The 19,963-nt window shown below is 43.6% G+C and overlaps 1 protein-coding gene across 1 annotated transcript; it reads right to left on the bottom strand.

The window, feature by feature from the left end:
• Positions 1-69: 69 nt before the first annotated feature.
• On the bottom strand, positions 70-19,215 carry dusp27 (dual specificity phosphatase 27). Its single transcript, XM_075477345.1, has 6 exons — positions 19,108-19,215; positions 14,719-14,857; positions 13,248-13,366; positions 5,519-5,750; positions 3,924-4,135; positions 70-3,068 (listed from the first exon to the last, which is right to left on the bottom strand). Exons 2-6 carry the CDS (start codon positions 14,832-14,834, stop codon positions 313-315), a joined length of 3,435 nt encoding a protein of 1,144 aa, XP_075333460.1. The 5' UTR covers positions 14,835-14,857; positions 19,108-19,215; the 3' UTR covers positions 70-312.
• Positions 19,216-19,963: the final 748 nt, after the last annotated feature.

The following is a 19,963-nucleotide window of genomic DNA, read 5'->3' as shown; positions in this document are numbered from 1 at the left end:
TCACTTTCAGATAATCTTCTGAAGAAAATATACACTGGATTCAACAAAGGCGCACACCAAACCACAAACGAGTGTAAAACTACTTTAATTTAGAATCATTATTGAAAACACGCTCCAGAACTCAATGTTTTACAGTTTCGACACACGATAAGAAGGCAAAAGTGCTCCCTCTCCCTTTGGATGTGAATTCCAGTGTTTTTTTTTTCAAATGAAAAATAGTGCATAAAGAATTCCTTCAATCACCTCAGATAACATGTCACGTTTGAACCTTTTCGAGAAGCACAAAAAGAACATATTCTCATTGGGCCTTCTCTAAGCTTCCCTTCCCCCCTGAGACTTTGCCTCCTGCTGGGCCCTCCATGCAATGAGCACCTCGTCATCTTGAGTCTCCACAGCAGCCCGAGCCCTGATCCTCTGCCTGGTTTGGGCGATGAACGTAGCAATGTCGTCCTCCTCTTCATCGTTGGTGTGCTCTGGCCTGCTCCTCCTCCCGTCTGCGTCGCTGTTTTCATACCGGGAGCGAGGAGGGAACCTTCTCCCTGTCCCCTCCTCGCTCTCCTCATAAGTTCCGTACGACCGTCCTGCACGGCTGCTGCCGTGGGACCGCGTGAGCCCGCTGTAGGAATATTCGCCGTCTTCCCTCGGCAGATCTTCGTGCAGTCTCGGCTGGTGTCTGGAGGCAACGCCGCACGTCTCCTCGTCTTCTTCTTCGACGGCGTAGGAAGCCCTGCGACTGGAGAAGTCGAATTCAGAAGCGGAAGCATCCAGATCGTCATAGGGATCTTGTGATGGATCAGCATCCGGACCAGAGGAGGGTTTCCTCGGGGGGGGCCTGACGCTTTCCAGCCAGTCATCGATGCTGGTGTTCTTGTTCTTCTCCAGCTCTGGGTTCAGATTCAGGCACCCAGAGAGGCCGTAACTCCTCTTCGGTTTCTCTTTTTTCTTCGTCCCTTCGAGAAACTCCTCCTCTCTCTTCTTCCTCTCCTCCTCCTCGTCCTCCTCCTCCTCCTTCGGTTTCTTCTTCTTGTACAGAGTGCTCCGCTTGTTGTCTTCCAGGATCTTCTTCTTCTCGTAGGTGGCCATCTTGCCTCTCATCTCAGTCTTCATCTCCTTGTCCATGGCGTCCAGTTTGCCCAGGTCGACCTGATCCCGGAACAGACTGAAGAGGGGCACGCTGGTGGTGGTGATTTTGCTTTTCCTGGAGCCCAGAGCGGAGCCGAGGTCGGAGCCCAGGGCCGAGCTTCGACCCCCGAGACCCGAGAAGCCGCTCGACCCGGAGAGGACGGATGCTGCGCTGCCGCGGCCTTTGGGCAGCGCGCTGGAGTAGGAAGCGCCGCTGAGCAGGGACGCTCTGTCATCATCCGCACCGCGAGCTGCGAGCACGCCGGAGGCCCCCCCGAAGCTGAGTTCAGACCCGGCACGGGACGGGGGGGGCAGGCTCATTTCACTCTGCTTCTGTTTGATGGTCTCAGATACGACGTTGGCGATCCAGCTCTGGATGCCGGCCAGGTCGACCATCGGCTCGCCCCCGGGACCTTGCACCGCTGGAACCGGCAGGACGGGAGGAAGCGGCGTCCCGGGGTTCAGGGGCCCGGCGGACTGGACGGATCTGGCGCTGCGAGCTTTGGAAACCGAGGACACGACGGAGGACCCGCCGCTCAGCACGGAGACGTTGTCATCGCTCGCCACGCCGGCTCCGGCCCAGAAGGCAGACAGAGGTATCGTACCGCCGCTCACACAGCTCTCCGTCTCCCAGCCGCACAGGGACTGACTCTCCTCCAGGGTCTTCTTGGACCGCTCCAGAATCTCCTCACGCCTTTGCCTCCTCTTGATGGTGGCGGAGTCCTCGCCCCGGCTCATCTCCAGGATCTCGTCCGTGTTCTCCTCACCGAGGCGCTTCTGTTGCCTCAGCTTCCACGACTGGTACGCCGTCAGGTTCACGTCTTGGAAGGACGGGGCCTTGGCCTCGCCCTCGCCGTCAGCTTTCTCCCCGTCGCCGACGGAACTCTTCTCTCCGTCCTCGCGGTCTTTCTTGTTCCACCCGAACTGGATCCTCTTAACGCGCCAGCGCTCCAGAGGCGTCAGCTTCTCCTTGTTCTTCTGGCAGAAGTTGTACATGGAGGTCGTGTCGGAGAGGATGCTCTCCACCTCCTCGTCGATCTTGTGCTTCGCTCCTTCGCCCTCTGCGGCGCTCTCGCTGCCCTCCTCGTCCTCTCTCTTGCGGTAGCGAGCGGCGGCTTGTTCCTCGATCTCCTTCAGCCGCTGCCTCCACAGATCGGCGTAGCTCGTGCAGCTGGAGGTGGAGGTCGCGTCGGAGGGAGGGCGCCTGACGCGGCGCTTTAACCGCTCCTTCACGGCTCGCACGTCCTCGCTGGTGACGCTCTCCACATCTGTGACTTCTTTGGTCTTCTTTGGACGACCCCCGGCCACAGATTCCCCATCCTCCTCCTCCTCGCTGTTGAGCTGGGCCTCCCACCAGTCATCGCTCTGGTATCTTTCGTTTCTGCGCTGCCACTCGCGGATCATGCCGTCCAGACCGTCCTCATCGTCCCCGTCCTCCTCGCCGTTCTGCTCCGGAGGAACCGGCTCCTCTCCGCCGGCAGCCGAAGCCCGGCGGTCCAGCCCATTCTGCGCTCCGATCACTCCGCCTCTGAGCGCGGCGGCGGCCGCAGAGGAGGCCACGCTGCTCACCACGCTCTCACCGTCCTCTTCCTCCTCCATCATGATGGAGTGAGCTTTCACCTCCATCATGCTCTGCTCTTCCTCTTTATCCGTGTCCTCGTCATCGTCGTCTTCGTCTCCTCCTTCGCCGAAGATCCGCGCCCGGGCGCGGGCGTCGATGACGGAACACTGGCTGAGCGTGTCGTCGTCGTCGTCCCGCTCCTCCAGCAGCGTCTCGTTGAGCTCCCGCAGCTGCTTCAGGAAGCCTTCGTTGGGGTTGATGGCGCGTTTTTTCCTGATGGAGGTCAGGGCCTCCATGATGGTCATGTTCTGGAAGATCATCAGGTAGGCCGCCACCAGCACAGCGGAGCGACTGATCCCCATCATGGAGACCACAAGGACCTTCCCTGCAAGCCAAGAAAACACCGCTTACAACCTGAGACACTGAGCTTCTATCACTGCCGAATGAGTGCAAGAAAGAAAGCAGCCGGCAGTGACTCGATGAGATATTAAAGGGACAGTTCGCCTCTTTTGACATGAAGCTGTGTGACATCCCATATCAGCAACATCATTTCTGAACATCTTCTTACCCCCTGCTGCGTCCTGTGAGCAGAGTTCCAGCCTCGTTTTGGTGTTGATGAAGGTAGTCCGGCTAGTTGGCTGGGGTTTAAAAAATAAAGCGTTTTGCTTCTCAGAACAATATGCGTTCAACAGAGTAATACATTTGCATCACAAAATGGTTCTCCAGGAAAAAGTCAGACCTCACAATCTCTTGGCCCTATTTTCTCTCCCTTCGTATCACTGCCTGCTGCCGCCTGCCGACAGCCGCGCCTGTTACAGTGTTTGCTGCTCGCTCTGCACAGCAGGCAGTGATACGAGGGGAGAGAAAATAGGGCCAAGCGATTGTGAGATCTGACTTTTTCCTGGAGAACGGTTTTGTGATGCAAATGTATTACTCTGTTGAACGCATATTGTTTTAAGAAGCAAAACGCTTTATTTTTTAAACCCCAGCCAACTAGCCGGACTACCTTCATCAGCACCAAAACGACACCGTGACTATCATCTTCCTCCAGGAACACAGACTTACTTTGTGGGAACATTCAACAGTATCAGGTGTTTGGGATCTTTTAATCCATCACTGATGGCTCTGCCAACCACAGACCCAAAAACATCTGAGCTGTTTATTCACTCACTAACTTTATTCCTCCTTTTAGATTTCGGTTTAACTAAGAGCCTTGGTTCCACGCCAACACATCTCTCACCTTTGTGCGTGAGCAGCGCCTCGTCCAGGAACTCGGCGGTGGGTCGGAAGTGCGGCGAGATGTCGGCATCGGGGAAATCATCCAGCTCGATGCCCTGGTACTGGATGCCGCCGTAGAAGGACTGGTTGGTGTAGACTCCTGTGCCGTGAGCGGTGTTCAGGATGTGCGTGATGCCCATTCTCTTCAGACGGGCCTTGTTGACTGCAACAGACCTGAGGGAGAAAAACAACTTGTTGTCTTTCTGGCTTCAAACTTACCGACTCGTTGACAGAAAGCATCCAATGTAAACTTTAAGAGCTGCAGTTTGGTGGCAGTTTTGTTCTGGAGCTTTCAAGCCAGTCTTCACCAGCTGGCAGAGATATTTAGACGCATTTTCTGAGCATTTTAAGACCTTTAGTTTAGCAACAAAAAGCTAAAGTTACTACTTTCACCGATGAAGACGTGAAGCTGGAAGCTGGACTTCAAGAGCTGTTTTCAATGTGAAGTTCAACACAGATAAGAAGTTCTAGATCTTCTCAGATGGAGTAAAGTTTAAACAGCATGAAGCTCCGTGTTTGGGTTGAAAGCTCCAGAACGCACTAAGTTTGTCATGGAAATGTGAAAGCGTGGACCCAAAGCGATAGACTGTGCAGAGGCTGTGAGCTGCACAGCTGGCAGATGGGAAACCCACATCTGTCCTGCAGGTTTTACATGTATGGAAGTTTTTCTGTGCCAGCAGAGTTTGAATACCAATTTCTAATATTGAATTTTCACAGCATCAAAATCAGACTTTGAATTCGAAAAACCAACAGTGGAAAAAAATTCAACTTCAAAAAATTAAATGGAAAAAAATTCAGTGGAAAAAAATTAAATGGAAAAAAATTCAGTGGAAAAAAATTAAATGGAAAAAAATTCAGTGGAAAAAAATTAAATGGAAAAAAATTCAGTGGAAAAATAATTCAACTTCAAAAAATTAATGGAAAAAAATTCAGTGGAAAAAAATTAAATGGAAAAAAATTCAGTGGAAAAAAATGCTATGGAAAAAAATTAAATGGAAAAAAATTCAGTGGAAAAAAATTCAATTAAAAAAAATTCAATGGAAAAAAAAATCAGTGGAAAAAAATTCAGTGGAAAAAAATTAAATGGAAAAAAATTCAGTGGAAAAAAATTCAATTAAAAAAAATTCAATAGAAAAAAATTCAGTGGAAAAAAATTCAACTTCAAAAAATTCAGTGGAAAAAAATTCAACTTAAAAAAATTCAACTTCAAAAATTTCAGTGGAAAAAGAACCAGACTCAACATCTGGTTTTTGAAGTTGAATTCTTTTCCACTGAATTTTTTTTTATATGTTGAATTTTTTTCTCTGATGGCACAGAAAAACTTCCATAGAGACGTTCCCCTGCTTCACCACTCCTGATTCAGACCATCATTAGCAGGCTGCTGCAGAACTTAATCTTTTGAAGATATATGTTTTATGATTAGTTCATCTAAAAGTGGGTTTTAGTAAAGTGATGGACACCTTTAGAAAACATTTAACCAATTAAGTCTTTGAAAAAACAAATTAGAAATACATGGAATCTGGATTTGGCCTTTTGCTGAAATGTCTGGCGACTCACTTCTCAGCTATGAAGATATTGGGCCACACCTCATCCACGGGGTTAACTGGAGATTCCAGGCGCTCCTGCACCATGGCTCTCTGGATGTCCAGCACGCAGGGGGTGTTGTAGGGGCTGCGGTCGTCGATCATGTCCCGTACGCGGTTGTACAGGTCCTCCACCATCAGCTGCTCGGCAGTCTCCATCATAGACTCCGGGACGGACTCGGTGCGTACGCCACGAGGTGGCAGCTCTGAGGAGGAAGGAGTCGGAACAATCACCAAGTAATGGTGGAATTTAATGCTTCACTGGAAAAAATCAAAGTCTTACCAAGTATATTTGTCTCATTTCTAGTCCAAATATCTCATTACTCTTAATATCAGACACAACTGCCTAACAAGCACCATTTCAGCCAGATATAGGGACTTGTTGGAAGACAATACATCTGGAATATCTTCTTAAATGAAAAAGTATTGAAATCAAATTGTTTTGAGTCACATATCATATGAAACAAGCTTTTATTGACATTTGAAGATGTTTAAGCTTATTTCAAGATCACTTTTAACTCAAAAGTCCTAAATATCACATTTTATTTCAAGAAATCTGGACAAGCCGATTTTCACTACTTCCACTGGCAGATTTATTTGCTTATTTCAAGCAAAAACGTCTTTTATTTGTTGTTTTTTTACTTATTTTTGGAGGGGCATTTTTTCCAGTGTGTCATTTGTTATGTCTGACAAATGTTTGTCAGACAAAAACAGATGGATTCGGTGGGCAAAGAATGAGCACATAAGATTCTGGGTTTATTTTTTTGGCCTCTTTGGAGGCTCTTCCTGTCGCTGTGAAGCCGAACTCACACAGCATTGGCTTGTTGGCTTGTTCACCCACACACCAGCTGCTTTCCGGTAACAGAACACCTGAGGAAAACCAGATTTGGCCTTTTTTATTGGCTGCATTTTGTGCCAGTGGCCATATCCAGAAAGGCAGCAGTGCACTCTGGTCAAGTATTTACCTGAGTGCAATTTAGGAACACCGGTATGGAAGTTTTTCTGTGCCATCAGAGTTTGAATACGAATTTCTAATATTGAATTTTTCTAATTCAACTTGAAAAAATTCAGTGGAAAAAGAACCAGACTCAACATCCGGGTAAGCAGGGAGAAGCAATCGATCCCTGTCTCAATTCATCCAACGGCAGCCAATCAGGTTACGCTCCATTGGACAGATCAGCTCAATAGATATTAGTAATATCTATTTATATATATCTATCTATTATTGAGTCATATCTATTACTCAATTTAACTAACACAAATGGCAAATAAAGTAAACTCACTCACCGAAGCAGCATCACCCGCGTTGGTGGACATGGCTGATCTGGGATCCATTGCTTCTCCCTGTTTACCCGGATGTTGAGTCTGGTTCTTTTTCCACTGAATTTTTTTTAAGTTGAATTTTTTTCCATTGATTTTTGTTTTTAGAAATGGATTTTTTTTACACTGTGCACATTGAGTTGCCTGTGGTAAGAAATGCGCCATATGAATAAAGATTGATTGATTGATTGATTGACTGTTGGTGTCACACCGTGGTGAGGTTAAGTTGGGTTTTTGTCTCGTTTCATGTATTGTTTCGTCATTTCCTGTTTTATTTTGAAAGACTAACTCCCCTCTCGTTCCAGGTCACTTGCCCTTCCTCTCGTGTTCCAGTCTGATTGTGGTATGAATGATTCCACCTGTTTCTCATTACCCCGGTGTGCTTAAGAGTCTGCGTCTCCCCCTGTCTTGTGCCAGTGTGTTGTATCTGTCTCCGTATAGTGCATCATCCTAGCGTTTTTCCCAAGCCCGTTTCCGAGTTCCGCGTTCCCAGTGTTATTTTTCCTCGTAAGAGTGATTTTGTTTTTCCCAGAGTAAGTTTGATAATATAGATCCTGTAAGAAATACAGTGTTTATTTTGTTTATAGTCTTTTTTGTTTTCCCTCCTGGGTTGAGTGGCCTTTTTGTTTGTTAAACGTTTACAGCTTATTTCCTCCGATTTCTAGGAGAGGCTTTTGTTTTCCTCCTCAGTAGGAGTGACATTTAGTTAATAAGTAAAGTTTCATGGTCTTTTGTTTTCTCCTCTGCTAGTGGAGTGATTTTGAGTTTGGATAATTTTTATATAGATATACTTCTCCACTTTTGGAAAGTATATTCCTAGATTAATATTTCATAGCCTATTTAGCTTCTCTCACAAGGAACTGGTTGATCTGCTGTCCTCCAAATAAAAGTCTTGGAATTAAAACCTCCTGCATCTGCGTCCTCCATTCTCTGGGTGTGACAGTTGGTTTTTAAAATTCAAAGTCTGATTTCGATGCTGTAAAAAAAAATCAATATTAGAAATTTCATATTCAAACTCTGATGGCACAGAAAAACTTCCATACACTGGACTAGAATTTTTAAAGCTTTTGAATATCTCGATCAAATCTGTCATCAAATAGGAGATGCTGTAGCGGCTTGTTATTTTCCAGTGACCATATCTGCAAAGCCCTTTGGGTATAAAATCCACCAAAACACACCTCTGCAGCTCACTGACTCACATTTAATCCCCTCAAAACCATAACTGTTGACACAGTGCCAGGTAGTATCAGAGGGGTTGTGTGTCAGACAGCGTAATAAGTAGAAACAGAGCAGAAAATGATGTGCATTTAAGCCTTGACAGAAAGTACGAGAGACTTGACTTTGTTTAGCACCAGTTGGCTTAAGACAATTCATCCCTCCTGAGCTATTTTTTCATCATGTTTTGCCCTTTCCGTGCACACTTCAGCTCCCTGCACAGCAAGCACTCATATTAACAACGAACAGCCCAAACTTTTCATCACGTTTAAAATGATACAGCTGGTCTAATACGTGCAGCTCAACAGGCACATTTTCAGCTCCCAGTGGGAGTGAAGCACACATGCTTTTGTTGTTTCTGAACACTGTGAAACCTCCGAGCTTTGAGTAAAGAATTCCATTCCTGCAGAAACCAGCGGCTGCGTTCATCAGTGACTCTCCGCTTCCCTGCAGATGGAACATGTTTCTTATATTAAGCTGACACCAACGCCTGATACGGGAGCTGATGCGAGATGTGTCATTGAAGCTAATTTACCCAATCAGTCTGCACCTCCGACGAGAAGCTGAGAGAATGGAACGTGGATTGGCGGCACCTCAAGAGTATTTGACCAAATGAGACTTAATTATCCCATCCACTGCATTTTAACCAGGAGGAAAGAGTCTAAAGAAGCAGGATTCTTATTAATCTGAAAATCTCAAGCTTTTTACTCAGTAATAACCCCTTCCTGAATGAGAAATGGGTGCCGGAGTTCAGATATGTTTAATCAGACAGCACACATCTGTATATGACCCACATGTGGAACAAAGAGGGCTGCTCTGATGATGCTCAAATGTTTCTCGATCTTTCAGATTCAGACATCCTTTAACTTTATCAAGACTAATTTTAATGACTTAGAGCTTCATTATTATCCGAACCATCCTATTGTTGCTCTCACTGTTTGTTTAAGTCCAGATGATGTTATTAAATCTCACATACTGATGTCTGTCTAAAGCAAAGGAAGCCACACGCCTGCTCTGATTGGTCAGCTGCTCCAGCCTGAGTAGGGAGAACTCAATGTCCTAATGTTAGGACATTATCAGCTGGCCATGCATCTCATTTCTGTGCAGGAAAATTCCCCAAAGAATTCAAGTCTGGATATCTACTTCAAAAAGGAAATTTATCAGACAAATTAAGGTCAAAGTCCCACGTCAGCATCGCAGTTGTACACGGACGGGTGTGTGTAACACGTAATATCTTTAGTTTCATTTAAACTTTTAGGATAAAAAGCTACAAACATAGATAAACTATTGCATGAAATCAAATATAAAACGTTTAGAAAAGGTTAAAGATGTTTGGAGCAGCTCCTTTCATCATCATCAATGCGCTCAATATACAATATTAATATTATTTATATATATTTATTAATTAACACTGATAAAAGTTTAAATTTGAACAGATCAGGATCACAACAGCTCATTAGGAGTGTGATCCAACCACCCATCAAAACATCAACATTAAACCTAATTTGGACATATTTGAAACCCAATTTGAAGCTAATTTGCTTTCTGTGTAGATCACATCTGCTTTATGCAGCCAGAAATCCAGAAATCCATTTGGTTCTCCTTATATTTAACATATCAGCGAGGAGGAGGAATAATAAATAATCAAGAAATATATTTTCCCCTTTCTAATGTTTGCCATTATTTGGCCAGCTGTTGGTGCACAGGTGAGGTTTACTGCAGGACAAGCCGTGCAAAAACAAAACCCCTGAGTTTGATTCCACGGGGACTTTAACTGATCACATTATGAAATACAATAAATGGAGCATCGCGTTAGTTCTGGCAGACCACGTAGTCAACGCGCCCTTTGCCTATTGGCTGACGCCGACCCAACCCTTATGGCCAGCTGCGCTCAATGGGTAATCAGCTGCTGCTCGCAATTGGATGCTGGCATTTGGGGCACTTCATTTAAACTTGGGTTTAGACACTGCTTTTTTTTGCTCTCTGCAGCCTTCCACAGCAGCTCCCCGCGTAGGGGCAAAAAGTTTTGCTTCTGCTTACAAGACGTAGCTCCGATTAGCATACGCGCCGATGCTAGTATTATTATTGTGCTGCTTACTCTGTCGTCCGGCATGGATCCCCGCTGCCGGCGGTGATGCTTCTAAGGTGCAACAGGTGCTACACACGGCTGTGGTATGTATGCATTACAGTCTGATGGGTGCGGCGCACCTGTCGTGTTGGGGTGTGGAGTGTTTGTGCCTATGGGGTACCTCATGTCACGGTAGCCACAAGATAGCTTTGCAAGCCAGTTCGGTAACAGATAGCTGGCGCTACCTAACTGGAAACGTTGAACTAGCTAGCTACTGGCTAGCCTTTGACATCTTGAACTGAACCAATTGAAGTTGTGGCATTTCATATCATTGTTGTTCTGTGAACCGTTCTTAAAAAGTCTGCTAGTTTGCGTTGGCTAGTATGCTAGTGGTGGCTAAGGCTAGCAGAACTGTGTTTGGAACCATACAGAGGAGTTTTCAGCTCTTAAACTCATCAAAATCACCTGCGTTCAACTATGTCAGAGAACAGACTCACAGGTTTAGCAATTCTCAGTATTGAGTCTAAACATTGTAAAATTTAGATTTGGATGAGTTGTTAGGAGATTTGCTGCACAGCAATCGTTGCATACAGCTTCTGTAATTTGATTCTGTATAGCAATCAGTTGATATACATGTTTTGTATTGTTATTGGTAATGGAGCCTAAGTGTACTTGGCTGACTGAACTACCTTTGAATATTTATTCAACTGGTAAATGAGCTCTGGGAATTATAATTTTTTAAACAGTGGATACATTTTTTTAGGTGGCTCTGTTTTAATAAAATAAAAAAAAGACATTGTGCAGCTGTGCCTCTGTGTAAATAAAACAAGAGCCACTGGTAGGGCTTAACTTGCATGAAAGATACTGATTAAGATCGAAAATAATTTGGGATGAAGTCAAATCATTAAAACCGCTTCCGGAATTGATGGCATGAACAGCAATGACAGAGGTCATTTGTGTTATGCTTTATGGCTTGTTTAATTGTGTGGATAGAAAAAAAAAATGCAAGCTCACGGTGATTTTAACTTCCTAGGTGGGTCAGGTGAAGTGTGTTAAAAGCTCTGCTTTGCTTGGATGTTGCTTGGCTTGGATGTTGCTCTGCTTGGCTTGGATGTTGCTCTGCTTTGCTTGGATGTTGCTCTGCTTGGCTTGGATGTTGCTCTGCTTGGCTTGGATGTTGCTCTGCTTTGCTTGGATGTTGCTCTGCTTGGCTTGGATGTTGCTCTGCTTTGCTTGGATGTTGCTCTGCTTGGCTTGGACGTTGCTCTGCTTGGCTTGGATGTTGCTCTGCTTGGCTTGGATGTTGCTCTGCTTGGCTTGGACGTTGCTCTGCTTGGCTTGGACGTTGCTCTGCTTTGCTTGGATGTTGCTCTGCTTGGCTTGGATGTTGCTTTGCTTGGATGTTGCTCTGCTCTGCTTAGATCTTGCTCTGCTTTGCCCTGCTGCAAAGCGCTGTCCCTGCTGTGGAGACTGACCATATTTTTTTATGGTGTACCTAAGTGGTTGAGGTCAATGCTTGCCCCAATAAAATTGGTAGCTAATAATTCGTCGGGGGGTAGGATACCCTGGTTCCAACTAATCAATTGGCTGGTCTGCGTTCCGCTATGGTCAGTTGGGGGGTTTGTTGCCTTTATAGCAAATGGAAGGCACTCCACCTGAGGATGCTGCTGTTCCCTGTCTTGGCTTCCATGGAGCTCATGGAAAAGTCGGGAACTTCCTCCGAACAGAGCCATACCGCCAAACATAATTGTATGCATTCAGAATAAGCTTCTGAAATTAATCTCTGTTTCTCGTCTCGTTTTGACGAGAGTGGTTCTGACAGAAGTCTACTTATCCCCTAATATCCTGGGTCTCTGCCCGGGTTTTTGTTTGTTGAACGCACAGATTTTAAAGTTCACACAAGGACCCTCCTAAGCTCTAAAGCTTTAGATACATGATCTAACTTCTACTTTGTTAGTTGTATGTTTTATCAGTTTGGTCACTCTCTGAAATTAGTTCCTGCTTCTCTTTATCATTATTATTCCGCCAGTTTTCGGCACCTAACTACACCTGCATACTTCCAGCTATTTCCACAATTTTGGTATCAAAACGTTCAGCTCTTTCAGCAGATTCCTGCTATCATTTGTGGTGTTTTTAACTTTTACACTTTTTAAGATATTCAACTTTTATTCAAATTCCCGTCATTCAAATGAATGGGAACTGCTTTCAGCTCTTCCAAATCATCTTCCTCTTTCCAACCTAACTACTTCTGCAAGCTTTCAGCTAGAGACACCATTCAAACTTTAAATGAGTCAGGAGACATTCAACTATTACCAATTGTTTCAGCTTTTTCACACCTTCAGCCAATTTTGTATATGACAGCTTCAAAAACATGAACATTTTGCTCCTTCTTGATTTTCATGAATGAGCACAGTTGAGTGCGTGCTGAAGTTTTCAAATCTTTCATACAGTTTAACTTACAGAAACAAATTATACCTTAAAATGTAGGAAAAAGTGTCCTCTTTCAGCCAATGTAACTACTAAAGAGCTCACATTTACAGAATTTCCGCTATGAGCCTTGAACCGAGATCAACCTCTCAAATTCTCTGACTAACTCCAATGTTAAGTTTGGTAGTACACAAAAATCACAAAATTCCTTCGACCAATACCTCAGCAACAGTTTTTACTGCTAAAATTGAACCATTCTCACTGCTGTTTTGCAGGAACAGCTCTTTCTAGTTATATTTAAGATGATCCTCGATGCAACACCAAACAAACCGGAACTGTGCAGCCGAACTAGAGGGAAATCTGTTCAGTTGAGGCAGCAGAAGTCTTGTTTGCATGTCCTTCTGTTCGCCAAGAAGGAAACAGTAAAGATACAGATACTACCAGAAAGCAGTATAACACACCCCGCGGTTACAATCTAAGCCTGTTATTACACGGGCTGATTCAGTCATCAAGCAGAGCTGCCCAGAGAGTGTTTTCCTCATCCTAACCGAGTATTTTTAAGTGTCTAAATCTGACAAAGTGGTTTGAGTTTCAGTGTTTGTTTCCGTCTGAGTCACGGCAGGAAAGACTCGGCTTCTCCTCGGTGGTGAAGTGTGTTTCATGCTCGCCTCACCCTCGTTGATGATCTTCTTGGCAGCGATGGCGGAGGAGAGGTGGATAGGCTCCATGAAGATGCTGGCAGCGTCGGAGCCGGAGATCATGGAGAACCTGGACTCTGATGTCATGGAGAAACTTGGAGACAGACGATGGAAAAAGAGACAGTTAGCACAACAACATCTGGCCTTTCATCAGCTTTGTGTGATGAAGGTTTTACTCCCTTCTTCTCTACAAAAGGACACTTTTTCGGTTTAAATCTGACAACATTTCCACTCGACTCTTGTTTTTCTTTTTTAAACACATTTGTTCATATTGTGCAACATAAACAAGCTCACTTTCTGTCTGTACTCCTGACTGATGTGTTGAAAACTGCACCAAAAGTCTTGAGACACCTCTCATTTATTTACATAATGCCAAGAAAACAGGTTGAGCGATGTAAACATGTGCAAACATGAACATAAACCCAGAATCTGAGGCAGAACCAGAGTTAGTTCTGTTCTGAGCAGCTTTAAGGTGAATATCTGCAGATGTTTCCATGGTAACAGCTGCAGAGATTCACTGAAACATGTGCAAACATGAACATAAACCCAGAATCTGAGGCAGAACCAGAGTTAGTTCAGTTCTGAGCAGCTTTAAAGTGAATATCTGCAGATGTTTCCATGGTAACAGCTGCAGAGATTCACTGAAACATGTGCAAACATGAACATAAACCCAGAATCTGAGGCAGAACCAGAGTTAGTTCAGTTCTGAGCAGCTTTAAAGTGAATATCTGCAGATGTTTCCATGGTAACAGCTGCAGAGACTCACTGAAACATGTTCCAACATGAACATAAACCCAGAATCTGAGGCAGAACCAGAGTTAGTTCAGTTCTGAGCAGCTTTAAAGTGAATATCTGCAGATGTTTCCATGGTAACGGCTGCAGAGATTCACTGAAACATGTTCCAACATGAACATAAACCCAGAATCTGAGGCAGAACCAGAGTTAGTTCAGTTCTGAGCAGCTTTAAGGTGAATATCTGCTCTGAGCTGCTTTATCCTCCAACACAGCCTGAACCAAAAAAGTAAGAAAAGTGAGAAATTGCTTTTATTTCAGGAATTACTATGGCTGCTGTGCAAAATCTTTTAAACTAAATGGAGCTGTCTTTGTATTTGTAGTGTCTTCATACACTTGATGTTTTCCCTTTTACTGGTTTGGCTGATTGAAACAAACTTATCATTAAAAAAAAAAAAGAGGGAACCACTGCAGCAGGGACACGTCATCTAACTTCATGTTTTTCCGTGAATTAATTCCAAATATGTATCATTCAATATTCAGATGAAGTCATGTTTGGAGCAGAAAAAGATACATTTGTGGGTATAAATCAGCTGCTGCAGGAAACTTATGAAGCTAAATGCAGAAAACATGTAAAAGGTCTGAAGCACGAATGTGTTTTCCTCTTCAAACCCCCAACAGTAAACAGGAATCAGGCGTGCTGAGAGCTTCTACCTGGGGGAGGGACAGCGCAGGTAATGGGACTGGACTCCTCTGACAGTCCTCTCCTCCTCGTCCCCGTCAGGTACCGTCTGATCCTCGCGCTCCATGCTCTCATTGGCCGACGCCATGACAACCAGGATCTGAAAGAGGCCTAGAAAAGAAAAGAAAATAGAGACAAACTAAACTTTCTTTTGAATTTTAGATGAACGTTGAACTGATTGAACATCACTGAATTTAGCTGCAGATTAAGGGAACTATAACTTCTCTGATCAAAATCAGGAACTAGCTTTAGAAACAACCCAGAACCGTTAGCTTCAATGTACCAAGCGTTTCCTTCAGGAAGTTTAGGAAGATCTTAAAGGGATAGTTCGCCTTTTTTGACCTGAAGCTGTATGACATCCCATATTAGCAATATCATTAATGAACATTTTCTTACCCCCAGCGGCGTCAATTCAGCCACAATACCACATTTCAAAAGGGGAGATGAAACTTAGATCAATTGATTGTGTTGTTCAGAATTTCATTTGTAGTTCATTTATATGTATTAAATAATAGAATAATCAATACAAATTGACATAGAGTAATTCCATAAATGAATTAAAAAAGGTAGTCCGGCTAGTTGGCTGGGGTTTAAAAAATAAAGCGTTTTGATTCTCAAAACAATATGCGTTCAACAGAGTAATATATTTGCATCACAAAATGGTTCTCCAGGAAAAAGTCAGACCTCACAATCTCTTGGCCCTATTTTCTCTCCCTTCGTATCACTGCCTGCTGTGCAGACCGAGCAGTAGGGATGGGAATCGAAAACCAGTTCCTGTTGAAAACCGGTTCCCAGTGTTTCAATCAATTCCTTGGAATCGTTTGGCACTTTTGCAAACGATTCCCTTATCGATTCCAGTGGGGGCGAATGATGTCACCGCGCAACGTTGCGTGGCAAGTCCAGTGCAGCCAGCAGTCAACAGTAAACATGGCGCCCAAGCGGTACGAACGCTCGAAAGTTTGATTACACATCCCTAAAAAAGACGACAACAGGGCAACTTGCAAAGTGAATATTTCATCCAAGGGGAGGAAATACTACCAACATGCAATAACTATGAATGAATGTCGCGTTTTCGATTTGCTCCGGACTAACGTTGGTGAATCTGAACCCAACAACGTTAGCAACATTAGCATGTCCTCGGCTAACACTGCAGGTAACTAACTAACAAACACTGCCTATCATGTTAGCACCATTTGCCTCATTGTAAAAGCTGCTGTTAGTAACGGTTAAGGTTAAATGAATGCCTTCTCAGGCATTACATTTAGATGAAATCATGAGAGACAGAGCCTGACTGGCTCAGAGCCAGAGGCTGGTGGTACTACCCCCAGTTCACCTCTACCTCCAGCTTCTCCTTTCACCAGAGCAGGAAGAGTTAAATTACCCAGGCCAGGATAGACCAATGTGGACCTCACCGTTGTTGGGTTTGTGAGGTCATGACTCGTGTTACTTCTAAACTAAACAAAGTTGATGCTAATCGACCGGTTTGTTGTCCTTTTTCTCCAAATGAGAATCGATAAGGGAACCGCCAAAGAACCGAATCGTTAAGCAGAATCAAAAATGGAATTGGAATCGTAAAAATCTTATCAATTCCCATCCCTACCGAGCAGTCCCCTGCTTCCGAGCAGCAAACACCGTAACAGGCGCGGCTGTCGGCAGGCGGCAGCAGGCAGTGATACGAAGGGAGAGAAAATAGGGCCAAGCGATTGTGAGCTCTGACTTTTTCATGGAGAACCATTCTGTGATGCAAATGTATTACTCTGTTGAACGCATATTGTTCTGAGAAGCAAAAGGCTTTATTTTTTAAACCCCAGCCAACTAGCCGGACTACCTTCATCAACACCAAAACGAGGCTGGAACTCTGCTCACAGGACGCAGCAGGGGGTAAGAAGATGTTCAGAAATGATGCTGCTGATATGGGATGTCACACAGCTTCATGTCAAAAGAGGCGGACTATCCCTTTTAGGAGGATGGTGCACGAAAAATGTTAAATTTCAACCTTTCCCTACACCGGAGCACAGGTTGGACTCCACTGTGAGTTCCACTCAGACAGGAACACTTCATGGCTGGTTTGTGTAACATGAACCCATCACGGTTCAGACTAAAATGCATTCTTTGTGCTACTGTCTCTTTAATAGACTCCATTTACACTTTACATGCAGTTGCTCACATGACTGTTGGACGTCTCATGTTCTTAATCATGTGTTGTTATCAGCTGCACGATCAACTGAGTCATGGGTATGTTTTTGGGGGGGGAAGTCTCGACGAAAATGCAAAAAAAACGTCACTTCAGGTCCAACTCTGGACTGGATTATCACTACTTATAGAAAGTAAAGATTCTTTTAAACACACATGACTTGTGAAAAGCCTTTTTTTTCTGTTTGTGAAACATCAAAACCTTTTGTTCTTCTGGGCTTTCACAACTGGAATGCAGGTCGTTTTCTCTCACAGCTGTTAGCGCGGTCAGAGCTTGTTGTTCTGCCACTTTGAAAATATTACCTTGAATGTGTTTAAAGAGCTGAATTTATTCTGATTCTATGACAAACAATAAAAATCTAAATCCTAACGCAGAGTTTGAATTGCACTGCCTTTCACTTGATCTGTACACTGGAAAAAATCTAAATCTTACCAAGTATATTTCTCTCATTGAGTATCTCATTACACTTAATATAAGACACAACTGCCTAACAAGCACCATTTCAGCCAGATATAGGGACTTGTTTTAATACAATACATCTGGAATATCTTGTTAAGTGAAAAAGTCTTGAAAACAAATTGTTTTGAGTCACGTATCACATGAAACAAGCTTTTTTTTTTCATTTGAAGAGGTTTTTAAGCTAATTTCAAGATCACTTTTAACTCAAAAGTACTAAATATCACATTTTATTTCAAGAAATCTGGTCAAGCCGATTTTCACTAGTTCCATTGGCAGATTTTTTTGCTTATTTCAAGCAAAAACGTCTTTTATTTGTTGTTGTTTTACTTATTTTTGGAGGGGCATTTTTTTCCAGTGTAGTGGTTCAGCACAGTTAAATTAAACATTTACACCTTGTTTCTGACCTTTTTGATTCAAACATTTAGTTAAAAATGAGCAAAATCTTAAATTTTCCCAACTGAAAAGCCTAATTCTCCTTTGTGGAACACCCCTCATCTGTAAGCGGCCTCTTCTTCTTTACCCTGAACTAAAGAGGTGAAGCTCACACATCTCAACTATTACTTACACTGGAAAAAATCAAAGTCTTACTAAGTATATTTGTCTCATTTCTAGTCAAAATATCTCATTACACTTAATATAAGACACAACTGCCTAACAAGCACCATTTCAGCCAGATATAGGGACTTGTTTTAATACAATACATCTGGAATATCTTGTTAAGTGAAAAAGTCTTGAAAACAAATTGTTTTGAGTCACATATCATATGAAACAAGCTTTTTTTTTTCATTTGAAGAGGTTTTTAAGCTAATTTCAAGATCACTTTTAACTCAAAAGTCCTAAATATCACATTTTATTTCAAGAAATCTGGTCAAGCCGATTTTCACTAGTTCCATTGGCAGATTTTTTTGCCTATTTCAAGCAAAAACGTCTTTTATTTGTTGTTTTTTTACTTATTTTTGAAGGGGCATTTTTTCCAGTGTAGACCATCCTGACCTGTGGATGCACATTAAAGAGGAGATCCTCAAAGTGCAGCTCAGGTGGGCGTAAACATCTGACTCCACATATCTCACTGGAAAAAATCAAAGCCTTACCAAGTATATTTGTCTCATTTCTAGTCCAAATATCTCATTACACTTAATATAAGACACAACTGCCTAACAAGCACCATTTCAGCCAGATATAGGGACTTGTTTTCCAGTGTAGTGGTTCAGCACAGTTAAATTAAACATTTACACCTTGTTTTTGACCTTTTTGATTCAAACATTTCGTTAAAAATGAGCCAAATCTTAAACTTTCCCAACTGAAAACCCTAATTCTCCTTAGTGGAACACCCCTCATCTGTCACCGGCCTCTTCTTCTTTACCCTGAACTAAAGAGGTGAAGCTCACACATCTTAACTATTACTCAACTATTCTCCCTGATTTCCTCTCAGACTTTCTTCTCGACCGGTGAACAGGACGATCAGTGGAGTCAACAACACGCAGTCGTGTCTGATAAACTGCAGCCCAGCTTCAGAGTAATGCTGGGAGTCTATTTTTAAGGCGAGGACAGCTGCCTGGCCTGCAGGCCTCGCGGCAGCAGAGCCCTGACGGATCTGAGCTGTAACCAGCAGAGCAGCAGCAGATCAGAAGTGAGAAAACGTTCTGAAATGCTCAAACGGGCCGTAAAGAAGACGCGTTAGCGTGGTTTTCTGCTGGGTTTCTCTTACCTGAGGCTGAAGTGTGCTCCTCTGAAGCCGAGGCCGGCCGCACTGACGCCCTCTCCTAAAGTTAGACCCGGTCCTCCCCCTCCTCCCCCACATGGACACCCTGACACCTGACACCGGAGCCCCGGGTACTCGAGTACTTTTACTCCAGTAACATCAGAGTTTTCCTTCAGTCGTTTCCCTTCACATCCAGCACGACTTCATCAGACACCCGTCCTGTTCGCTGCCATCATAAACGGTTTTATTTGTTTTTCTCTTCTTCTACTCGCCTGTTTGTCTTCCTTTACCTTTGTTTCTTTTATCCGTCCTTTCTTTTTGTCTTCCCGTCTTTATTTCTTCTTCTTTCCATAGTTTTTCTGCTTCTTTCATTCTTCCTTTTTATTCCTTGCTCACATCCCTCTTTCGTCTCTTTTTTCCATGTTTTATTCCCACTTTCCTTCTTATTTCTTATTTCTCTTTACCTTCATTCTTCCCTTCTGTCCTTTACTTATATACCCATATTTCTCTGTATTCATTTCTCTCTTCCTCTATATTATCTTTTTCACCATTCCTTTATTTAATTAGGCTTTACTTCCCCCTTCTTTTGTCATTTCCTTCCTTCCTTTTGACTTTAAGTCTTCTTTTTTCCTTTTTTTTGGTCTTTCCAGTTAGTCTTTTTGTGAAACTTTTGGTAAAATTTCCCCAAATTGTTAAAAACAAGACGTACGCTGATGTCTCCGCAGGCCAAAATGTGTGCGGCTTATTATCTCTGAACTAAAAAGTAGGAAATTCAGTTTTTTTTTCCCCGTAGGTTCACTTTCTATAATTAATGAAATGATGAATTGTTTCAGGAGTCCGATCTGATGGGAACAACAGCTCA

Source organism: Odontesthes bonariensis, chromosome 11 (assembly GCF_027942865.1).
Source record: "Odontesthes bonariensis isolate fOdoBon6 chromosome 11, fOdoBon6.hap1, whole genome shotgun sequence".
Lineage (NCBI taxonomy): Eukaryota > Metazoa > Chordata > Actinopteri > Atheriniformes > Atherinopsidae > Odontesthes > Odontesthes bonariensis.
The sequence above is the reverse complement of the archived record's forward strand: the minus strand, read 5'-3'. Positions and strand labels throughout refer to the sequence as shown.

Coding starts and splice junctions, on each gene's coding strand:
- dusp27 (XM_075477345.1), bottom strand. CDS start 14,834: ATGGCGTCGGCCAATGAGAGCATGGAGCGCGAGGATCAGACGGTACCT. Junction 5,751..13,247: donor CAAGAAGATCATCAACGAGG/GTGAGGCGAGCA, acceptor CTTCCTCCTCAG/AGCTGCCACCTCGTGGCGTA. Junction 4,136..5,518: donor AATATCTTCATAGCTGAGAA/GTGAGTCGCCAG, acceptor TTTCTCCCTCAG/GTCTGTTGCAGTCAACAAGG.